The 24,098-nt window shown below is 39.2% G+C and overlaps 1 protein-coding gene across 17 annotated transcripts in view; it reads right to left on the reverse strand.

Moving 5' to 3' along the window:
- The window catches only part of LOC123590788 (maestro heat-like repeat-containing protein family member 1), a 95,152-nt gene extending 82,565 nt beyond the window's left edge, over window positions 1-12,587 (reverse strand). For 14 of the 17 annotated variants that reach the window (XM_045464270.1, XM_045464273.1, XM_045464269.1 and 11 more), the window contains exons 1-2: window positions 1,288-2,069; window positions 837-959 (exon numbers count right to left, since the gene is read on the reverse strand). In XM_045464270.1, the coding sequence (XP_045320226.1) occupies window positions 837-959; window positions 1,288-1,392 (228 nt within the window). In that variant the 5' untranslated portion in view covers window positions 1,393-2,069. Of the gene's footprint in view, window positions 1-28; window positions 3,864-12,107 lie in introns of those variants that run through there. The other 3 variants (XM_045464268.1, XM_045464267.1, XM_045464277.1) reach the window with 3 other exon arrangements.
- Window positions 12,588-24,098: the final 11,511 nt, after the last annotated feature.

The following is a 24,098-nucleotide window of genomic DNA, read 5'->3' on the forward strand; positions in this document are numbered from 1 at the left end:
CTCCTCCATCGAGTAGGCATGAATTCACCTACCACCCATCCAATAGACACCTTCCCAGTGATGAAGGGCAAGAGCTTCCTAAAGTGTGCAAAGAACAGGAAGACAAGAAATCCGCACAATCTGTGTATTGGGGTGGGAGTGGGGATTAAAGTTTCCAAAGCACAGAGGTTTCACTGCAGCAGCAAGTGAATCATCAGGAAAGTGGGTAGATTACAGAAGCAACTTTGGAAGTCCCTGGAAGGTCAGTGGTCTTGATCAGAAGACAGGCCTGCCAAAGAAGGCAGGCAAACTGGAAGGAAGATACCCCATAGGTAGGTAGTTAACAAAGAAAATAAGGAACCAGATTAACCCAATGTCAGGGAAGTAAGTACAAAGTATGTGAATAGATGGATAAGTAAATATCATGAATGTTCAGTCTAAAGGTGGGCTAGCATACAGATATGTGGGTTTAAATAAATTAGTAAATAGATTGAGATGCTTAGTTGAGTTGTAATAACAAAGGTGACCACCTAAGGAATCCCAGGACACAGTCTGAAAACCAGGTCAGACTCTGAGACCAACAGCCCAAATCCTTCCCCCTTTCCATTTCACTCCTCCTGCCTCACCACTTCACTTCACTACTGTATCTTCCAGTCCTGTCTATGTCACAGTTCTTGAGATAGGCTCACAGTACAAGATATGGACTCCAGCAAACTGTTTAGAAATGAGATACTCATATCCAAGTTCTCACATAGTTTAGTTTCCAAGAGTCATCATCCACCAGAAAGAACTCTTGGGCTCATACCTGGGGTGCTTTCTTTCCCCAAAGCTCCCAACCCAGAGGCACAGCTCCTCACCATGGTCTTCATGTAGTCAACGATGATATCTGTCACCTTCTGGCATCGTGGAGTTGCCATCTTGTTATTTAGGATTTTGACTTTCAGCAACTTGAGCGTTTGTAAGACATTATCTGCTGACAACTATAGGAGAGAGGGGACTCAAGGAGAAAGGAAGGTTGAAGGGTAAAGATAATAAAGAGAATAATGATCCCTGGTCAAGAAAGGAAGGGGAGGAGTGAATCTAGAAAGAGGATTAAAGCTGGATCAGAGGTTGAGGAGTGAAGAATATGGGTCAGACTAGGAACACTGGAACTAGACCTGGAGCTATGAATGGACTGGACCAAGTAGTGCTCTGCAGACTGGAAATTTTCCCACTCTCCTGGCACAATGGGTGTGTGCCCAACCAAATACCTTGATCAAGATGGTCCTATGCTGGCTGGAGCCAGGAAGATGTCTGAGATGTCCTCACCTGACCAGCAACTTGGAGTGCCTCCATAAAGTCCTTGATGTTCTTTTCTGAGACATCCAAGTTCCTGTCTGTGATCTCTGAAGAACCTACCATAACTATAAACATCTCTATAAGAAATAAAAATGGTGAGGAGGGGTTGCTGTTTCTCTCTTGCTATAGGTGGGTGTTTCATTACAGGTGGGTATCATGGTATGATGAAAACATGCAAAGAATAATTAAGAATCAGAAGACACAAGTTTGGCTCCTGACTCAGACTCTGTCCCCCACTAGCAATATATCCTTAGGCAATTTATTTAACTCCTGGAGACTCTATTTATTCATATGTAAAATAAGTATAATAAAAATTAACATGAGAGTCAAAAAAGATGAGATAGGTACTATTAGGTATCACTTTCAGCATTTCAGCCTGCCCTTTGGATCACATCTTTTCCCTTGACATTATAAAGTGCTTTCTATGGGTGAGAGTTGGATAGAGATTTGGAGTAGGAGAGTACTTGTCTATAGGACTACAAAAATTTCATAGAAATAAAATAATTTCATATTAATAAAATTGACTATTATAAACTACAAACTTATATTCCAGTGACATATACCCATAGTTTTGGTTAATAATGATAGGGGAAAAAAGCCAGGAAATTAATTTGGTCTGAGTTCAGTCTATCTGCTACCAGCAACAATGGATTATTTATTCATTCTTTCATTCATTCATTCATTCATTTACTCAAATGTTCTGGTTTGTCTTCACTAAAGGCATTATTTAACATGCCTTAATTTACTCATTTTAAAATGGACAGGGGCGCCTGGGTGGCGCAGTCGGTTAAGCGTCCGACTTCAGCCAGGTCACGATCTCGCGGTCCGTGAGTTCGAGCCCCACGTCGGGCTCTGGGCTGATGGCTCAGAGCCTGGAGCCTGCTTCTGATTCTGTGTCTCCCTCTCTCTCTGCCCCTCCCCTGTTCATGCTCTGTCTCTCTCTGTCCCCCAAAAAATAAATAAACGTTGAAAAAAAAATTTATAAAATGGTCATCATTGTGGTAGTGATAGTAGAAGTAATAGTCATAGTAGTCGTAGCAATAGTAGTAGTAGTATCTAACTCATAGAACTGTTAGGAACAATTGTATGAAATAATATATGTAGAATAGTGCCTGGCATATAGTATTAACTCAGTAAATATTGATTATTATTCTCAATTAGAAACTGTTGGCACTCTACCTGAATCCACAACATCCCCATATCTCTACAGGAGAAGAGCCACTTATTGTCATTTTAAGACCAGGTTCTGGATATTAGATCAGGAGTAGGGGTGCAAATGAGACAGTCACAAAAAGCAACTAGAAAGGAAGTGTTTTACACAGGAGAGAAAGAGGGAAAGGAAGAGAAATAGAGAGGTGCTACTTAAAATAAATAAACTCAAGTTCCCAAAGACATGTAGAAATCTAATGCTACAAAAGATAGACAACATAACAAAATCAACAATTGGAACAGGAAATTACTTCAGAGGAGATTAATTTTGTAAAACAGTCTCTCAAAGACTTTAATAAAATAATAATAATGATAATCATTGTCACCATCCTCTTCTCCTCCACCTCCTCCTCCTCATTATCATCAAATGAATGTGCTTAGGGTGCTAAAAAAGTGAAGAAATAATTTCCATCTTAAAAGAACAAATAAAGACAGAATGAAATAATTTATAGGTAGATATGAAAAGAACCAATTAGAAAACTTGGAAATGAAAAACATAGGCATCAAAATTTGAAATCTTAACAAATAATATATAATCAAGACTGAATACAGTTAAAGAATTAGTAAATTAGGGGCGCCTGGGTGGCTCAGTCAGTTAAGCGTCCGACTTCAGCTCAGGTCACGATCTCGCGGTCCGTGAATTGGAGCCCCGCGTTGGGCTCTGGGCTGATGGCTCAGAGCCTGGAGCCTGCTTCCGATTCTGTGTCTCCCTCTCTCTCTGCCCCTCCCCCATTCATGCTCTGTCTCTTTCTGTCCCAAAAATAAATAAACGTTAAAAAAAAGTTTAAAAAAAAGAATTAGTATATTAGAAAATAGTGAGGAATTCACCCAGTGTGCAATGTAGGAAAATAAAGAAAATAATTTTTTAATAAAAGAACAAGTAGCAGGTGTGTTGGATGGACTGAGAGGAGTTCCAAAAGAATGGCAGGATGGTAATATATAAAGATAACTGAGACTTTTCTAGAATTGAAAAAAAAAAAGGCAAGAATCCTCTGATGGGAAGTGTAACCCAAGTACTCACCAGGACAAATAAAGATAAACTGATGTTTCAGTGACACTGCAGAACATCAGGGATAAAAAGTAAAATTCTAGAGCCACTAGAATAAAACACAAATTACCTACAAAGGAATAACAATCAGCTAGTTCCTTAACAGCAAGAAGAGATGCTAAAAGATAGTAAAGAAATATCAAGATGGATGTTGTACTCTACCCTATAGAGTAAGAGTCTAAAATAACGACTGTAGGGACACCTGGGTGGCTCAGTTGGTTAAGCGTCCAACTTCAGCTCAGGTCATGATCTCATGGTTCATGAGTTCAAGCCCCATGTCAGGCTCTGTGCTGACAGCTCACAGTGTGGAGCCTACTTAGGATTCTGTCTCCCTCTCTCTGCCCTTCCCCTGCTTGCACTCTGTCTCTCTCTCCCTCAAAATAAATAAACATTAAATAAAGTTTTAAATAATCACTGTAGTAAATATAAAAGAATGTGTAAATAATTAAGTAATCGAAGGGGAAAATAGAATGATTTTTTTAAAAAATTCAATCCAAATAAAGGCAAGAAAATAGAGAAATTAGAGACATATAACAGGTGGCATATTCAGAAAATGCTTTGAAAGAGGGTAGATTTAAGCCCAGATATACTAGTAATTACATTCAATGTAAATTTATTACATGTTCCAATTAAAAGAAAAAGATGTCTAAACTGAATTAACAACAAAACCAATCATATGCTATCTACAAGAGACACATCTCAAGCAAAGGATGCAGAAAGACTGAAAGAAAAGGAAAGGCAAAGATATATTAAGCAAACATGAATCCAAAAAAAAAAAGCTAGTATAGCTAGATTAGCAGCAGATCTTCAATAGATCTTAAGGCAAAGAGCAGTACTAAAGAACATCATTTCATATTAATAAAAGATTTAGTTCACCAAGAAGATACACTCTTACATTGGATGAGTTTAATAACATAATCTCAAAATGTATAAAGCAAAAATTGATAGAACAAAAAGGAGAAACTGATAAACCCAGGTTTAAAATGTCAGGTTTTTTTAACACCTATCAGAACTGATATAACAAAAAGATAATCAGTAGGAATATAGATTTGGAAACTATTATTAACAAATTTATATAATGAACCTACAGAACACTGTCCCCAACAACTGCAGAATGTATATTCTCTTCAAGCATACATAAAACATATAAAAGTCGATTGTGTGCTGGGCAATACGGCAAGAATCCACAGATTTCAAACAACTAAGTTCATATAGAACATGTTTTCTGTCCACATGTGATTAAGCTAGAAATAATAAAAATATAACCTTAAAGTCTTCATATGTTTGAACATTAAGAAATATACTTCTAAATAAACAATGGAACAAAGATGCAACCTCAATGGAAATTAGGAAATATTTCAACTGAATGACAAAAATATGACATGCCAAAATTGCTATGAGGCAGCTAAAACTCTTTATAGGGGAGTTTACAGCATTATATATAAACATTAATTTGAAATAAAGTAAATGTTTTGTATAAGTGAAAAGTACAAGTCAGAAATAGAGTAATCCTCAAAAATCGAAAACAAACTGAAACAAACAAAGCTCACTGCGTATTGTTACTGAAATCAGAGAGAAAAAAATCAGGAGAGAAATTATTTCAGGTGATTTTAAAATCCAGTATTTTGTTTGTACAATCATAATGGTGTATATTCTAAAGACAAAAAGAAATCTTGAACTGCGTTCAATAGTCTCATTGTCAGTAATAATATTGGTATAACATTCCGAAAATGTCATATGTATATTTTTAGCTTAATGTAAATAAGACATGTTAAAAACTAAAGGAAGTAAAACCCTGTGTTCTAGTTATCAATTTGTTGCCTCTTAGCTCCAAATCTACCCCTTCATGCTTCACTCTGTAATACTGAAACTGGACCCTGAAACATTTCTTCTTTGCTAGTTGACATGATGATGTTAAGCTTTATTAGTAGACGGAGCTAGAAAAATCTGCAAGATGAGCTTCTACTCTTCCATTCCTGTGGCATGGTATGTTTGTGGGACATGCAGTGGTGCTCACTATCCAGAAAGTTTTGTTGCCAGTCCCACCCCCTCATTCCTTAATCACCATCCTTGGCTTGCCAGCAACCCAGCAAAAAAAAAAAGAAAGAAAGAAAGAAAGAAAGAAAGAAAGAAAGAAAGAAAGAAAGAAAGAAAGAAAGAAAGAAAGAAAGAAAGAAAGAAAGAAAGAAAGAAAGAAAGAAAAAAAGAAAGAAAGAAAGAGTTCAAAAGAGCTTTATTAGTAACAGCCAAAATGTCCTCCAATACATGAATGGCTAAATAAACCATAGTACATCCATACCATAGAATACTACTCAGCAACTAAAAAAAAAAACAAAACAAAATAAAAAAACTATTGGGGCATCTGGGTGTTTCAGTCGATTAAGAGTCTGATTCTTGATTTCGCATTAGGTCATGATCTCACAGTTTGTGGAATCAAGGCCCACATCAGGTTCTGCGCTGACAGCACAGAGCATGCTTGGGATTCTCTCTCTCTTTGCCCCTCCCCCTGCCTCTCTCTATCTTTCTCTCTCTCTCAAAATAAATAGTAAAAAGAAGAAAGAAAGAAAGAAAGAAAGAAAGAAAGAAAGAAAGAAAGAAAGAAAGAAAGAAAGAAACTATTGATACATGCAACAACCTGGGTAGATCTCAAGAGTATTATGTTAAATGAAAAAATCAATCTCAAAAGGTCACAATGTTATGACAAATTTAAAGGTTTTCAGTAAATTGGACAAATTCCTAGAAAAAAAGTATGCTCTATTAAAACTGACATAAGTAGAAAAAACTGAATAGTCCCTGCTCCTAAAGAAATTTAACTTGGGGCACCTGGGTGGCTCAGTCAATTGAGTGTCCAACTTTGGCTCAGGTCATGATTTTGCAGTTCATGAGTTCAAGCCCTGCATCAGGGTCTGTGCTGACAGCTCGGAGCCTGGGGCCTGCTTCAGATTCTGTGTCTCCCTCCCTCTGTGCCCCTCCCCCGCTCATGCTCTGTCTCTCTCTCAAAAATAAATAAAAATTAAAAAAATTTTTTTAAGTATACAAAAAATTTAAAAAGAAAAAGAAATTTAACTCATAATTAATAACCTTGCACAAAGACACTCCAGGCTTAAACAGCTTCACCAATAAATTCTACTAAACATTTGAAGAAAAAATAATTCCACTTATACGCAAAATTTCCAGAAAATAAAAAAAAAAAAAAAGGGAAGGGAACATTACTCAATCTGCATTATGGTGATACTAAAACTTTAAAAAGATTGTACAAAAACAGAACACTGAGGCCAATCTTTCTCATGACTATAGATGTGAAAAACTTTTTTTTTAAGTAAAAAACGAAATCAAGCAATAATATATAAAAATTCGGGGCACCTGGGTGGCTCAGTCGGTTAAATGTCTGGACTTCAGCTCAGGTCATGATCTCACTGTTTGTGGGTTCGAGCCCCACATTGGGCTCACTGCTGTCAGCACAGAGCCTGCTTCAGATCCTCTGTCCCCCTCTTTCTGCCCCTTCCCTGCTTGCTTGTGTGCTCTCTCAAAAATAAATAAACATGTAAAAAAATAAATAATAATAATAATATATAAAAAATTATAACCCATGCAAACCCATAAAATACCTAGGAATAAATCTAACCAAAGAGGTGAAAAATCTATACACTGAAAACTATAGAAAGCTTATGAAAGAAATTGAAGAAGACACCAAAAAATGGAAAAAGATTCCATGCTCCTGGATAGGAAGAACAAATATTGTTAAAATGTTGATACTACCCAAAGCAATCTACATATTCAATACAATCCCTATCAAAATAACACCAGCATTCTTCACAGAGCTAGAACAAATAATCCTAAAATTTGTATGGAATCAGAAAAGACCCTGAATAGCCAAAGCAATCTTGAAAAAGAAAACCAAAGCAGGAGGCATCACAATCCCAGACTTCGAGCTATACTACAAAGCTGTAATCATCAAGACAGTATGGTACCAGCACAAGAACAGACACTCAGAACAATAGAATAGAATAGAGAACCCAGAAATGGACCCATAAACGTATGGCCAACTAATCTTTGACAAAGCAGGAAAGAATATCCAATGGAATAAAGACAGTCTCTTCAGCAAGTGGTGCTGGGAAAACTGGACAGCGACATGCAGAAGAGTGAACCTGGACCACTGGTCTTACACCACACACAAAAATAAACTTAAAAAAATGGATGAAAGGCCTAAATGTAAGACAGTAAGCCATCAAAATCCTTGAGGAGAAAGCAGGCAAAAACCTCTCTGATCTTAGCCACAGCAGCTTGTTACTCAACACGTCTCCAGAGGCAAGGGAAACAAAAGCAAAAATGAACTACTGGGACCTCATAAAAATAAAAACTTCTGCACAGCGAAGGAAACAATCAGCAAAACTAAATGGCAACTGACAGAATGGGAGAAGATATTTGCAAGTTACATATCAGATAAAGGGTTAGTATCCAAAATCTATAAAGAACTTATCAAACTCAACACCCAAAAAACAAATAATCCAGTGAAGAAATGGGCAAAAGACATGAATAGACATTTCTCCAAAGGAGACATCCAGATGGCCAACTGACACATGAAAAATGCTCAACATCCCTCATCATCAGGGAAATACAAATCAAAACCACAATGAGATACCACCTTACACCTGTCAGAATGGCTAACATTAACTCAGGCAACAACAGATGTTGGCGAAGATGTGGAGAAAGAGGATCTCTTTTGCATTGTTGGTGGGAATGCAAGCTGGTGCAGCCACTCTGGAAAACAGTATGGAGGTTCCTCAAAAAACTAAAAATAGAACTACTCTACAACCCAACAATTGCACTACTAGGTATTTATCCAAGGGATACAGGTGTGCTGTTTCGAAGGGACATATGCACCCCAACGTTGATAGCAGCACTATCAACAATAGCCAAAGTATGGAAAGAGCCCAAATGTCCATTGAGGGATGAATGGATAAAGAAGATGCGGTATATATATACAATGGAGTATTACTCAGCAATCAAAAAGAATGAAATCTTGCCACTTGCAACTACGTGGATGGAACTAGAGGGTATTATGCTAAGTGAAATTAGTCAGAGAAAGACAAATATCATAAGACTTCACTCATATGAGGACTTTAAGATACAAAACAGATGAACATAGGGGCGCCTGGGTGGCGCAGTTGGTTAAGCGTCCGACTTCAGCCAGGTCACGATCTCGCGGTCCGTGAGTTTGAGCCCCGCATCAGGCTCTGGGCTGATGGCTCGGAGCCTGGAGCCTGTTTCCGATTCTGTGTCTCCCTCTCTCTCTGCCCCTCCCCTGTTCATGCTCTGTCTCTCTCTGTCCCAAAAATAAATAAACGTTGAAAAAAAAATTGTTTAATAAAAAAATAGGAACTGTAAGAAGAATACAGGGGGCGCCTGGGTGGCTCAGTTGGTTAAGCATCCAACTTCGGCTCAGGTCATGATCTCACGGTTCATGGGTTCAAGCTCTGCATCAGGCTCTGTGCTGACAGCTCAGAGCCTGGAGCCTGTTTCAGATTCTGTGTCCCTCTCTCTCTCTCCGGCCCACCCCTGCTTGTGCTCTCTCTCTGTCTTTAAAAAAGGTGTAAACATAAAAAAAAATCTTTATAAAAAGAATACAGGATTTTACATAAAAGAAATAAGAAGTTATATTTTTATTTTTATTTATTTTTTTGTTTATTTTTGCGACAGAGAGAGACAGAGCATGAGCAGGGGAGGGGCAGAGAGAGAGGGAGACACAGAATCCGAAGTAGGCTCCAGGCTCTGAGCTGTCAGCACAGAGCCTGATGCGGGGCTCGAACCCACAGACTGTGAGATCATGACCTGAGCCGAAGTCGGACGCTTAACCAACTGAGCCACCCAGGCGCACCAAGAAGTTATATTTTTAAAAGATAATGCAGAAAGAAAAACATAGACATCAAACAACTCAGTAGATAGGTTTCATAGTAGACAAGATACTGCTAAAGAGTGAGTTAGTGAATTGGAAGAAAGAGTAGCAAAAGTGACCCAGAATATAGCACAGACATATAGAGAAGAAAATAAAAGAGAAGTTTAGAGAGATGGATGAAAAACTCCAATATACACTTAAGGGGAATTCCAAAAGAATAAACAGGCAAGAGCTAATAGTTGAAGTGAAATGTCTGCAATCTTTCAGAATTAAAGGAAATATGAATCCTCAGATTGAAAAAGAACACCAAGTCTTTCACAGGATAAAGAAAATCAATCCATATCTAGATACACTGGAATAAAATAAAAGACCAGAGAAAGCAAAAGAATACTAAATGCTTCAGAGAAAAAAGATTAACTACAAAGGAAAGACTACCAGACAGACTTCTCATGAGCAACAACAGAGAAGACAGTGCAATAATAGCTTCCAAGTTTTGAAGGAAAATAACCATGGGGCACCTGGGTGGCTCAATCAGTTAAGCATCCAACTCCTGATTTCAACTCAGGTCATGGTATCAGGGTCATGAGATTGAGCTCCGTGAGATTCTCACTCTCTCTCTCTTTCTCTCTCTCTTCCTCTGCCCCACCCCTGCTCACTCACACACACACACTCTCTCTCTCTCTCTCAAATAAATAAATAAATAAATAAATAAATAAATAAGGTAAAATAACTATCAATCTAGAAATTTATACTCAGCTATATCATGCAAGAATGAAAGCTAAATGAAGACATTTCAAGATAGGCTAAGAAATTTTTTATTTGTAAGCCCCCAATGAAAGAAATACTAGTATATTTCCTTATTTCAGCAAGGAATAAAATAAACCTGGAAAGGAGGAGGAGGATTCAAGAAATGTATTAGTTATGTACTAAGAATTAGTAAAACACTTGGTATCCTGAATATCTTCTGTTGGCTCTCCAGATCTTGCCTACACTCTTCTACACTCTGCTAAATGCTTTGGAGGCTACATCAAATAAACTCCCTTGTCCTCTGGCTTGGAACTGGGTTTTGCCAATGGGGAGCCCTAATAGTACACTGCAGAAAGAAAAGATGTCAGATCAGAGTATATATTTTTGTTTCCTCCTACCAAGGTAGTCTTTGGCTGGGTGTATACCTTGAGGTCACTATTTCTCTCGATAGCCCTATATGTATTACTCTCCTTTCAGCTTTTCATGATGGCTCCCTCCCCAGATCCCTTCAGGTCTAGGGGTGATAAAACTCTGATTGCTATCAGCTCCAGCATATTACACTATCTCTTGTGGGTTTCTTTCTTTACTTTTTTCTTTTCTTTTCTTTTCTTTTTTTTTTTTTTTTTTTAAGAGAGGGAAGAGTACAAGCAGGGGGAAGGGGCAGAGACAAAGAGAAAGAATTTTAAGCAGGCTCCACGCTCAGTGTGGAGCCCAACATAGGGCTCGATTCCACTACCTTGAGATCATGACCTGAGCCAAAATCAAGAGTCAGATGCTCCACTGACTGAGCCACACAGGTACCCTAATATCTTGCGGGTTTCTTAATCTCTATTCACACATACTCATTAGAAATAGTTGCTTTAATTTATTTGTTAAACTGTCCTTGAATTATCCTAATTTGAGTGTGTAATTTATTTTTTGTTAGGAGACTGAGAGGTTGGTAAGTTTAAATAAGTATTGACTATGAAATATAATAATAACTACTAATTTGAGGGAGTTAAAACCATGATGGAATGAAAACATTAGACAACACAGTTCAAAAGATGAGAAGGCTGAGGTTGCAGGCTAATTTTTTTTTTTTTTCAACGTTTATTTATTTTTGGGACAGAGAGAGAGCATGAACAGGGGAGGGGCAGAGAGAGAGGGAGACACAGAATCGGAAACAGGCTCCAGGCTCCGAGCCATCAGCCCAGAGCCCGACGCGGGGCTCGAACTCACGGACCGCGAGATCGTGACCTGGCTGAAGTCGGACGCTTAACCGACTGCGCCACCCAGGCGCCCCATGAGGTTGCAGGCTAATTAAGGAGTTTAAGATCCTTATCTTCTTTAGAAGAAAAATAGAGAATTGGTGAATTTTAAACTTTGTTAGAAAAATATAGAGTAATTTCAGAGTAACAAAATCTGTCTCCCTAGGCCTTAAGTTGCAAATAGTTATTTCTATATTTTAGACTTCTTCATTTCTTGTAGTATTTAAAACTCAGCACATCCAACATTGAACATATTATCTTCTCTCCATCCCAAAATTAATCCCTATCTCTGGGCAGAGCTTAAGTCTCAGTCATCTTTGACTTCTCTCCCGCACCATCCACAGCCCTGCCAGGACAGAGAATTTTACTTATTAAATGTCCCCTGAATGGGGCACCTGGGTGGCTCAGTCGGTTAAGCGGCCAACTCTTGGTTTCAGCTCAGGTCATGATCTCACGGTTTATGGGTTCGAGCCCCGCACTGTCATCATGGAGTCTGCTTGGGATTCTCTCTCTTTCTCTCTCTCTCTGTCCTCCCCTGCTTATTCTCTCTCTCTCAAAATAAATAAATAAACTTTAAAAAAAAGTCCCTTGAATCCATTCCTTTCCCACCCCTGTCCTAGTTCATTTTCATGTTCAGACTCACCTTCTCTCTAGGCCTGACCCTGCTCCAGTCCCTGTTTCTCTCCTTCTTGCCCACACCAGATGGACAACAGCACTATGAGGAAGCAGTTGAGATGGCATAGAAGTGTCTCCTGGGAATACTACCCAATTATTGAGAAATAATTACACCTTAGCAACCAAACCTGGAATGTGTACCCTGGAACTAACCCACCAGCTCCTATTCTAAAGAACCGAAGGTAGAATAGAGCTTCCCCTCCCCCAATTATGACTCCTGGAGAGAAATGGCTTTATTATAACTTCTTTAAAATACCTGCTGCATAGTAACTATTCAATAAACTTGTTATGTTGAACCAAAGGTGTGCACAGGGTTTATATACAAAAATATTTCCATGGCATTATTCGTCTATAAGTAAAATTTCAAAATTTTCTTGACACTCAACAATACATAGATATTTACACCACAGTACATACATATATGTACAGTAATTAAAAATAATTTGGGGGGCACCTGGATGGCTCAGTCAGTTGAGCATCTGACATTAGCTCAGGTCATGATCTCACAGTTCATGAGTTTGAGCCCTGCACTGGGCTCTGTGTGGACAGCTCAGAACCTAGACCCTATTTCAGATTCTGTGTCACCCTCTCTCTCTGCCCTCCTCTGCTGATGCTCTCTCTCTCTCTCTCTCTCTCTCAAAAATAAATAAACATTAACAAAATTGGGGCTACCTGGGTGGCTCAGTCAGCTAAGCATCCAGCTTCGGCTCAGGTCATGATCTTGCAGTTCATGAGTTCGAGCTCTGTATCGGGCTCTGTGTAGACAGCTCAGATCCTGGAGTCTACTTCAGATTCTGTGTCTCCCTCTCTCTCTGCCCTTCCCCTGCTCACACTCTGTCTTTCTCTCAAAAGTAAATAAATATTAACAAAAAATTGTTTTAATAATTTAAAAAATATTTTAAAAAATTTTTGTAGGAGCCCCTGGCTGGCTTAATTGGTGGAGCATGCAACTCTTGATCTCAGAATTGTGAGTTCAAGTCCCACATTGGGTGTAAAGATTACTTAAAATAAAATAAAACCTTTAAAAAGTAATAATAATTTTGTAAAATAATATTTAGTGACAATGTAAAACATTAATATTACATTAAGTTAAAAAAGACAGGCTACAAAAAGTATGTATCATACTGTTTTATATATATCCATATATATTCATATATATTACACATACACATATGTGTATACATATACACATATATACGTATATATTCATATATACATATATATGTATATATTCACATATATGTATATGTGTAATATATATGAATATATACGTATTTGTGTATATTATATAAACACACATGTAGTGGCACCTGAGCGGCTTAGTTGGTTGGGCGTCTGATTTCAGCTCAGGTCATGATCTCATGGGTTCGTGAATTCAAGCCCCACATCGGCCTCTCTGCTGTCAGCACAGAGCCTGCTTTGGATCCTCTGTCCCCCTCTCTCTCTGCCCCTCCCCCGCTTGCACTCTCTCAAAATAAAAAATTAAAAACACACACATATATTATACACACACACACACACACACACACACACACACACACATATATATACACAAACACATATGAGTCCACAGAAAAAACTGGAAGAGCTTACATCAAAATGGTAACATATCCAGATAGTAGATTTATAAAGAATTTTAATTTTCGGGGCGCCTGGGTGGCGCAGTCGGTTAAGCGTCCGACTTCAGCCAGGTCACGATCTCGCGGTCCGTGAGTTCGAGCCCCGCGTCAGGCTCTGGGCTGATGGCTCAGACCCTGGATGGAGCCTGTTTCCGATTCTGTGTCTCCCTCTCTCTGCCCCTCCCCCGTTCATGCTCTGTCTCTCTCTGTCCCAAAAATAAATAAACGTTGAAAAAAAAAATTTAAAAAAAAAAAAAAAAAGAATTTTAATTTTCTTCTAAGGACTTTTCTATAAATTCCATTCAGTTTAAATAAACATATGTTACTTTTCTCATCTAAAAAAATGTTATTTTTAAGTATGTTCTTTTGAAAATATAAACAGTTTGACAATTTAGAAAATGGTCTATTAAAAGCAAGGTTTATAGAAAAAGCCTAATTCAAGTGAGCTCAACAAAAATTTTTTGGCATTGTCTATATGATAGGTATTGTAAGGGTAATCAAGATAAATCTAACATGATTGCTGACCTCAAAGAACTTAGTAAAGAACACATGACAATTATAGGACAATACGTGCAATATTATAGGCATGTACAATGTTCTGAAAAAAATAGAGATGAGCACATAATTAATTCTGTAAGAGTTAGAGAAGCTTTAAGAAAGAATGGGCTGGTGAGTGTGGTTTCTCAGGATGAAACAGAGTAGAGGGGATGATATGGAGGGAGAAGGAACAAGATACACAAAAAGCCCTGAGGCATGAGACAACATGATAGGTAAAGGGAAGTACACACAGAACCCATCAAAAATGTATAATATCTCCAAATGATGTGTCATGTAGCTGTTAAAATTGATATCTTAAAGTACATTAATGAGTTCAATATTTGGTGGAAGTGTACAAAATGAAACTGAGGAGGAAAGACTTTGTTTGCCATGCTATGGCAATGGGGAATCTTTGAAGGGTTCACATACCAGAGGATCTGTGATTTAGAGAAATCACCCTTTGGGTAATGTGGAAGGTGGATTTGAGGAGGAGTGAGAAATAATAGTCACCTGATCTAAGGTAGTAGCAGTGGAGATGAAGAGAAAAGAACAGATTACAAAGATACTTTGGAGGTTAAAATAGGCAGAACTAGGCAGTTGATTAGAAAAGGCAACAGGAGGGGTGCCTGGCTGGTTCAGTTGGTTGAGTTTCTGAATTCGGCTCAAGTCATGATCTCACAGTCTGTGGGTTCAAGCCCCATGTCAGGCTCTGTGCTGACAACTCAGAGCCCGGAGCCTGCTTTGGATTCTGTGTCTCCCTCTCTCTCTGCCTCTCCCCCATTCGCACTCTTTATCTCTCTCAAAAATAAATAAACGTTTTTTTTTTTTAAAGAGAAAGAAAGAAAAGGCAAGAGGAAGGAGCACCTGGGTGGCTCGGTTGGTTAAGTGTCCCCACTCTTAATTTCAGCTCAGATCATGATCTCAAGGTTCATGAGATCGAGCCTTGTGTCAGGCTCTGCATTGACAGCATGGAGCCTGCTTGGGATTCTCTCTCTCTCTCTCTCTCTCTCTGTGCCTCCCCTGCCTGTGCATGCACAGGCATGGAAAATAAATAAACTTAAATAAATAAACTTATTTTGCACATGCATGCAAAATAAATAAGTAAACTTAAAAAAAAATAAAACGGAAAGGTGAGAGGAGGGGCCAAGGAGAAGCACTCCCAGGTTCAGACTTGAATAGGGTAAATGGAAAGGAAGAAGTAAAACAGTCTTACCCACAAATGACATGATCTTGTATATTGAAAATCCTAAGAGGCGCCTGGGTGGCACAGTCGGTTAAGCATCCGACTTCAGCTCAGGTCACGATCTCGCGATCCATGAGTTCAAGCCCCGCGTCGGGCTCTGGGCTGATGGCTCAGAGCCTGGAGCCTGCTTCCGATTCTGTGTCTCCCTCTCTCTCTGCCCCTCCCCCGTTCATGCTCTGTCTCTCTCTGTCTCAAAAATAAATAAACGTTAAAAAAAATTAAAAAAAAAAAAGAAAATCCTAAGAAATCCACTAAAAAAAAAAAAAAAAAAACAAACAAACTAGAATTAATAAGCCAGTTTGGCAAGTTCACAAAATCAATACACAAAAACCAACCGTATTTCTATACACTAGCAATGGACAATCTGAAAATGAAATTAATGAAATTAATCCATTCACAATAAGATAAAAAAGAATAAAATACTTAGGAATAAACTGAACAAAAGAAGCGTAAGACTTGTACAATGAAAACTATAAAACATTGCTGAAAGAAATTAAAGAAGACTTAAACAAATAGAAAGACATCCCATGTTCATGGATCAGAAGACTAAATATAATTGAGATGAATATTCTCCCCTAATTGTCTACAAATTCAACATAATCTCTATCAAAATCCCTGCTGTCTTTTTTGTGAAAACCGGCAAGCTAATCATAAAGTTCATATGGAAATGCAACGAATCCCAAAACAATCCTAAAAAGAAAGGTTGGGGCGCCTGGGTGGTTCAGTTGGTTAGTATCCAACTTTTGATTTTGGCTTAGATCATGATCTCACAGTTCATGGTAACCCCACATTGGGCTCTGCACTAACAGCACAAAGCCTGCGTGGGATTCTCTCTGTCCTCTCTTTTTGCCCCTCCCCCTGCTCATGCTCACTCACAAAATAAATAAATAAACATTTAAAGAAAGAAAGAAAGAAGAAGGGTTGGAAGACTTATACTTCTTGATTTCAAAACTTACTACAAAGATAATCAAGACAGTGTAGTACTGGCATAAATATAGACATACAGGTTAATGGAAATGGACTGAAAGTCCAGAAATAAACTCTTACATTTATAGTCAAGTGATTTTCTACAAAAGTACCAAAATTCAATGGGAAAGAAATCATATTTTCAACAAATGGTGCTGGGACAATTGGATAACCTCAGAGGAAAAATAATTTGGGCCCCTACCTCACACCATACACAAAAACTAGCTCAAATAGGTCACATCTAACCTAAATGTTAGAACAAAAACTTAGGAGAAAACATAGGAGTCAATTTCTGTGGTCTTGTAGTAGGCAAAAAGCAAAAGCACAAGGAGAAAACAAAATTGCAAATTAAAAACTTTGGCACTTCAAAAGACACATCAAGAAAGTGAAAAGATGATCCATAGAATGGGAGAACATATTTACAAATCATATAGATATATGTGACTTGTATCCTGAAGAACTCTTACAACTCAATAATAAATACATATAACTCAATTTAAAAATGGGCAAAGCATCTGAATATACGTTTCTCCAAAGAAGATATATTAGTGACCAATAAGCACATAAAAAAAAGCACTCAACCTCATTAGTCACTAGAAATCAAGAAGAAAATAAAAATAACTCCTTCTGACCAAAGATGAGACATTTTGCATATTAACAAAGTTAATAACTGCAATGTATTAAAATACATCAAATGCATTTAAATTCTGGAGTTCATAATGATTCTTAAAGGGGGAAAAAAGTGGCCACCTTTGAAGAGCATAATAAAAAAAAATTATTTTGAAAAATGGTAATAAAAATCAAGCAATTATTCAGGCTTTTCTATATAAATTGTACCACTGGGTAACAAAAACAGTTTATAAGGAGCAGTATCTCTTTCCAGAAGTATACCAACTAATAAAGGAAGAAGCAATGATATAATAATGCCAACATTTAAAAAAAACTTTTTTAATGTTTATTTATTTTTTGAGAGAGGGAGAGAGAGAGAGACAGAGTGTGAGCGGGGGAGGGGCAGAGAGAAAGAGAAACAGAATACAAAGCAGGTTCCAGGCTCTGAGCTGTCAGCACAGAGCCTGACACGGGGCTGGAACTCACAATCATGACCTGAGCGGAAGTTGGATGTTTAACCGACTGAGCCGCCCAGGCACCCTATGCCAACATTTTTCAATTCATAATTCATCAATAGCTGCTAACATACTAAAAAAAAAAAAAAGAAAAGACATCCAGATATGATTATCTCTGTTGCCCCCCGCATCTCTAACCAGAGTCTGATCAAGCCACCAGAACAAACTAATTTATAGTAAATACAAAGAACAGAGGGACATGTAAAATAACATCATGAGGCTATAATTAGCAAAATCCAAAATATGGGAAAAACAGTCCTTTTTCTTCAATAAATAAATCACAAGGGAGAAAAAAAGAGATGAAAGGGGAAATCAAAGTTCAAAAAAGCTAAGACAAATCAAACAATCATGAAGTGGGACTTTATTTGGATCCAGGTTCAAACAAACACATTATAAAAAAGATATATGAAACTGTAAATTTGGAGATAGCAGAATATTTGATGATATTGAAGAATAATTGTGTGGGGTGATTGGTGTGACAATGGTATTGTGCTTATGTTTTTTTAAAGAGACCTTATCTTTTACAGATACATACTGAATATTTATGGATGAAATTATGTAATGTCTGGGATTTGCTTCAAAATAATAAGCGAGGGGAAGAAATGGGTGGGAGTATATGTGAAACAAGAATGGCTATGAGCTAATAAACAGTACATTTAGTGATGGGTACAGGAAGGCTGACTACACTATTTTCTTGACTTCTGTATGATTAGAATTTTCCACAATAGAAAGTTTTTCTAAAAATCTACTTCATGACTTTGTAGTAATAATTATCTAGAGGGCTTATCACCATGGCTGACAGATAACCTCTAAACATTGTTTTTCACTTTTATATTCCCTTTCAATTAATTATTCACACCTAAAAGTACATTACTTAGACCAAGACCCATGGTTCATATGACTTTATCCACCTAGTAGTAATTTACTGAAGTTTCAAGTTTAGAATTAGGAAATGCCAACCTTCAGAGTCCCAAACCTACCCTACAACAGCAGAGGCAACAATCCCAAATGCCTCCCTATCACTACTAATAAATTATTGCTTTCCTCTCACCTTGTAGAAATACTTGCAATCATTCATTTAGTCATTATTTTTCATTAATTTATTATGCGTCCAGTATTAGGTGTAAGGATACAAATAAATACTAATACAGTAGACCCTTAGGGCACCTGGCTGGTTCAGTCAATAGAGCATGCGACTCTTGATCTAGGGGTGGTGAGTTTGAGCCCCGTGTTTGGCAGAGAGATTACTTTAAAAAAATACAGTAGCCCTTTGATTGAACGCTAGATGAATATTTTTGAGTGCCAAATGCATTCAAGAAACAGTGCTAAGTAACTGTAACAAATACACAACCTAACTCTCTCCTAAAAGGCAGCTCTACTGGGCACATAAAAATGAACAGAGATGGGAATGCAAGCTGGTGCAGCCACTCTGGAAAACAGTATGGAGGTTCCTCAAAAAACTAAAAATAGAACCACCCTATGACCCAGCAATTGCACTACTAGGCATTTATCCAAGGGATACAGGTGTGCTGTTTCAAAGGGACACATACACCCCCATGTTTATAGCAGTACTATCAACAATAGCCAAAGTATGGAAAGAGCCCAAATGTTCATCAATGGATGAATGGATAAAGAAGATGTGGTATGTGTGTGTGTGTGTGTATACACACACACACACACACACACACACACACACACACACACACACACACAATGGAGTATTACTCGGCAATCAAAAAGAATGAAATCTTGCCATTTGCAACTACATGGATGGAACTAGAGGGTATTATGCTAAGTGAAATTAGTCAGTCAGAGAAAGACAAAAATCACATGACTTCACTCATATGAGGACTTTAAGAGACAAAGCAGATGAACATAAGGGAAGGGAAACAAAAATAATATAAAAACAGGGAGGGGGACAAAACAGAAGAGACTCATGGAGAACAAACTGAGGGTTACAGGAGGGGTTGTGGGAGGGGGGATGGGTTAAATGGGTAAGGGGCAGTAAGGAATCTACTGAAATCATTGTTGCACCATATGCTAATTTGGATGTAAATTTTTTAAAAAATTAAAATAAAAAAATAGAAAATTAAAAAAAACTCTCAGTAAATTAGGAAAAGAAAAAGCTTTCTGATAAAGGGTATTTATGAAAAAATTATCACTGATGAGCACTGGAAAAATAAATAAACAAACAGAGATGTGGTACTCGCCCTCACATAGTTTAAAAACTGATAGAGCCCATGAGACAAGAACCCAAACAACCAAGAATAGAAAGCTGAATGTGATAAATGGTCGCAAAATGATTCAGTCACCAAAGTGGGAAGTGGTGAGTAGTTAAGGCTGGCGGGAGCATTTAAGTGTCTAGGTAGAGTTGGAAACTAAGGCTGGAACGGTACAATAGAGCCATTATGTGGAGTTAGGTTAAGGGATCTGAATTTTATTAGGCAGCAACAGAGAATTGTTTAATGTTACTGAGCAGGGCATGACACGCACAGAACTGTGACTTGGAACAATGCCTCTCGCAGCAAGTGGCAGAGCCCACAGACCACTCGTGGAAGACCAGTTCAAGCCTGAACTACATCTCCAGGCTCACAGCACACTCCCACATACATGTGAACAAGCTTAATGACTAACAGATTTATAGCACCTGAGATGCACTTGAAGCTTTTGGAGACCTCGCTCCAGAGTACAGCACCCAGACCAGCACTGAACTGCCTTGGAGAAAACTTCCAGCCACAGCCTAGAGCAAAGCTTAGCAAACTTTTTTCCATAAAACGGTCAGATAGTAAGTGTCTCAGGTTTTGCAGGCCATGTGGTCTCTGAGGCAACTACTCAACTCACTAACACAACCAATGACAACAATGTGTAGATGAAGGAGCTGAGTTGTGCTCTAATAACATAGGACTTGGCCCTTGAGCCATAGTTTGCCAACTCCTAGCCTAGAGTTTGGAGCCTCTTCCAGAACCCAAGTGACCAATCCAGTTACAGACCAACTCCAGCTCCTTCCAGAAAACTAGCGTCATTCATCAAAGACTAAGAAAGCTCCTTCAGAAGTACAATCCCTCTAGGCCTGAGAGTCCATCTGCCCACTGAAGAACCAGGGAAACTAATTCTCTGCCTAACCTTGTGATGGCTAAACCCCATCAGGCCCACACCACTGTTATCCTTGCTTACCCCCCAAGGATACAAGCCCCTCCAAACGTCTTACTCTCCCACATCTTCTTTGCCTTTGCTCTTACTGTCTCCTCTCCCTAGAAGGGATGCTCACCTCCTACTCAGCTCACATGTCAATGCCACCTCCTCAGAGAGGTTTTCCCTGGTCCCCCAACCTATTAAAGCTCCCCTAGCCACTCTCAATTACATTTCCATTTTCCATTGTTCATAGCACTTTGTACTATCTGAAATTATCTTATTTATTTTATGTCTCCTCCCACAAAAATGTAAGTTCCATGAGATTGGGAAACTTGCTCATCTTGATCGCTACTGTATTTCTGGCCTAGTACCTGGTCCTCAGTACCTACTTATTAAATAAAATGAACAAATAAATGAGTTGCCCTATTTGCTCTGTGCTTCTTCCCTCCAACTACCCCTCTGCCTCCACCCCTTCCAACTTCTCTCCAACGCCTTTGGAAAAGCCTCTGTATTACAAAAACTTCCTTCTCTCCTCAACTCTTTTTTTTTTAAAGTGTATTTTGAGAGAGAGAGAGAGAGAGAGAGAGAGAGAGAGAGCCCCAAGCAGGGATTCCACACTGACAGCGTGGAGCCTGACAAAGGGTCATGAGATCATGACCTGAGCTGAAATCAAAAGTCGGCCGCTTAACCGACTGAGCCAGGATATGGACCACCCAGGTGTCCATATCCTCAAATGGAAACCTGAGAACATGATTTTTCCTGCATGCTCTCAAGTGAAGGCTGCTTGTTTTCTCCTGTGCTGCACACCTTAGGGTCAGACACCACACATACCCCCCCCCTTTTTATTTCCAGTCTTGTTTAAACACTTTCTCTCCAGTCCCACCCCCACTGCCACCCACTCCCTCATTGGGTAAGTCTCTACTCATCCAGTTGAGCCCTGATGTCATTGCTCTAAAAACTCTGCCTGGGTACCTGGCCCACACTGCTGTCATCCAGATAATGTGCAACCCCCAGCCCCTGGAATGTTCTCACTTATGAGAGCATTTTTCATACTGTATTGCAACGATCAGCTTAAGGTATCTATCTCTTCCTTCACTCTGTCCCCCAGAACTAGGCCATAAGCTCTGTGGGGGAAGGAACTTATCATCGTGCCTGAATGTAATGGGCTATCCATAAACATTTATTAAGTGAAAGAAGTCGTGGGGCACCTGGGTGGCTCAGTCAGTTGGGTATCTGATTCTTGATTTTGGCTCAGGTCATGATCCCAAGGTCATAGGATCGAGCCCCGCATCAGGCTACATGATGAGCATAGAACCTACTTAAGATTCTCTCTCTTGGTTGGGGCACTTGAGTGGCTCAGTCAGTTAAACGTCCAATTTTGGCTCAGGTCATGATCTCACGGTTATGTGGGTCCAAACCCTGCACTGGGCTCTGTGCTTACAGCTCAGAGTCTGGAGCCGGCTTCAGATTCTGTGTCTCCCTCTCTCTTTCTGTCCCTCCCCACTCACACTCTGTCTCTCTCTCTTTCAAAAATAAGTAAACATTTTTTAAAAATTAAAACAAAAAAAAAAAGATTCTCTCTCTTGGGGCACCTAGGTGGCTCAGTCTGTTAAGCAGCCTACTCTTGATTTTGGCTCAGGTCATGATCTCGTGGTTCATGGGTTCGAGTCCCACATCTAGCTCTGTGGGATTTACTGTCCCTCTCTCTTCCTGTCCCCCACTAATGCACGCTCTCTCTATATAAAATAATAAATAAATAAATAAATAAATAAATAAATAAATAAATAAATAAAAGAAGTCATAAGCTATTCCAACAGTGAGAGAAACTAAACATGGTGAGACCTAACAGGAAGCCTCTGCCAGTGAGAAATGCTAAGGGTCTAGATTGGAGAAGTATGGCAGGAATGAAATGTAGAGTGGGACATGATGCCCCATACTTGTCAACGACATGCCATTTTTCTCACCAGATCTCTCCTCCTCCCTTCTGTTCATCTCATCAGCTGCCACCAGCACTCACCCCTGCCACTGAAGCCAGAGAAACCTGGGAGACATCTGCCCCCAACCCACTCCATCTAATCAGAGACCAAACCTCACGTCCAACTCTCCTTCCCCACCCCACTGCTTCCATCTTTGTTCAGAGCACCATCATCTCGCACCCCTGCCTGTTTCAGGTAAATCAGTCTTCAGGTCTGCCCTTCCTACAACCCTACAGTATCCCTCCTCTGCAGACCTGGAAGAGTGAACTTTTTAATTAACTATTTTTTATTTTTTATTAATTTTTATTTATTTTAAGAGAGAGAGTATGCACATACACACATAAGCAGGGGAGGGACAGTAGAAAGCGGGAGAGCGAGAACCCCAAGCAGCCTCCACACTGTCAGCACAGCACCTGACAGGGGCTCAATCTCATGAACCACGAGATCATGACCTGAGCTGAAATCAAGAGTTGGTCACTTACCCAACTGAGCCACCCAGGCACCCCTAAAACAGTGAACTTTTTTAAAGTGCAAATCTGAGTGTGTTATTCTCCTGATTAAACCCCTATGATGGCTTTCCATTTCCTTCATGGCTCTAGTTCAGGCTCCTTAGCATGGCAGCCAAGGATAGCACTGCATGATCCATCAGCTTCCAGAGGCTCTTCTTCTGCTCCCTCCCCAGCACCTTTTGCCCATAGTCAGTGTTATGCTCACCCTGGCTTCCCTGCCTGGGATGCCCTTCTTGGCTGTGTATGGACACATACATATGACTTCATTCTTTTATTTATTTATTTATTTATTTATTTATTTACTTACTTACTTATTTATTATTTTAGAGAGAGTGTGTGTGCATTAGTGGGGGAGAGGCAGAGAGAGAGGGACAGAGAATCCCAGAGAGTTAGACGTGGGGCTCGAACCCACAAACCATGAGATCATGACCTGAGCCAAAATCAAGAGCAGGCTGCTTAACTGACTGAACCACCCAGGTGCCCATCATCTTTCAAGACCTAGTTCAAGCATCTCCTCTAAGGAGGTGCTTTGTAATGTCTCCCCATCCTTCCTTGAGACACCGCAGTCCTCCAAGCAGCCTTCTGCCTTAGCACCTCACGCCATATCTGGCACTTTATGTGTTTCCATTGGCTTCTCCAGAGCAGGGTCCCATATCTTAGTCAGCTTTGCATCCCCAGTGCCCAGCACATAGTGGGCAGTCAGTAACCATCTGAAAACTGAATGGAATCCAAGGAAGCTCTGGAGTGATCACCTGGGTGATGGGGGAAATGATCTGCTGCCCTCTCCTGACAACGTGAGGCATTGTCCTAACCACAGACACCATCCAACCTTGCAAAAAAAAAAAAAAAAAAA

The sequence above is a fragment of the Leopardus geoffroyi genome, chromosome B4, assembly GCF_018350155.1.
Source record: "Leopardus geoffroyi isolate Oge1 chromosome B4, O.geoffroyi_Oge1_pat1.0, whole genome shotgun sequence".
Taxonomy (NCBI): Eukaryota; Metazoa; Chordata; class Mammalia; order Carnivora; family Felidae; genus Leopardus; species Leopardus geoffroyi.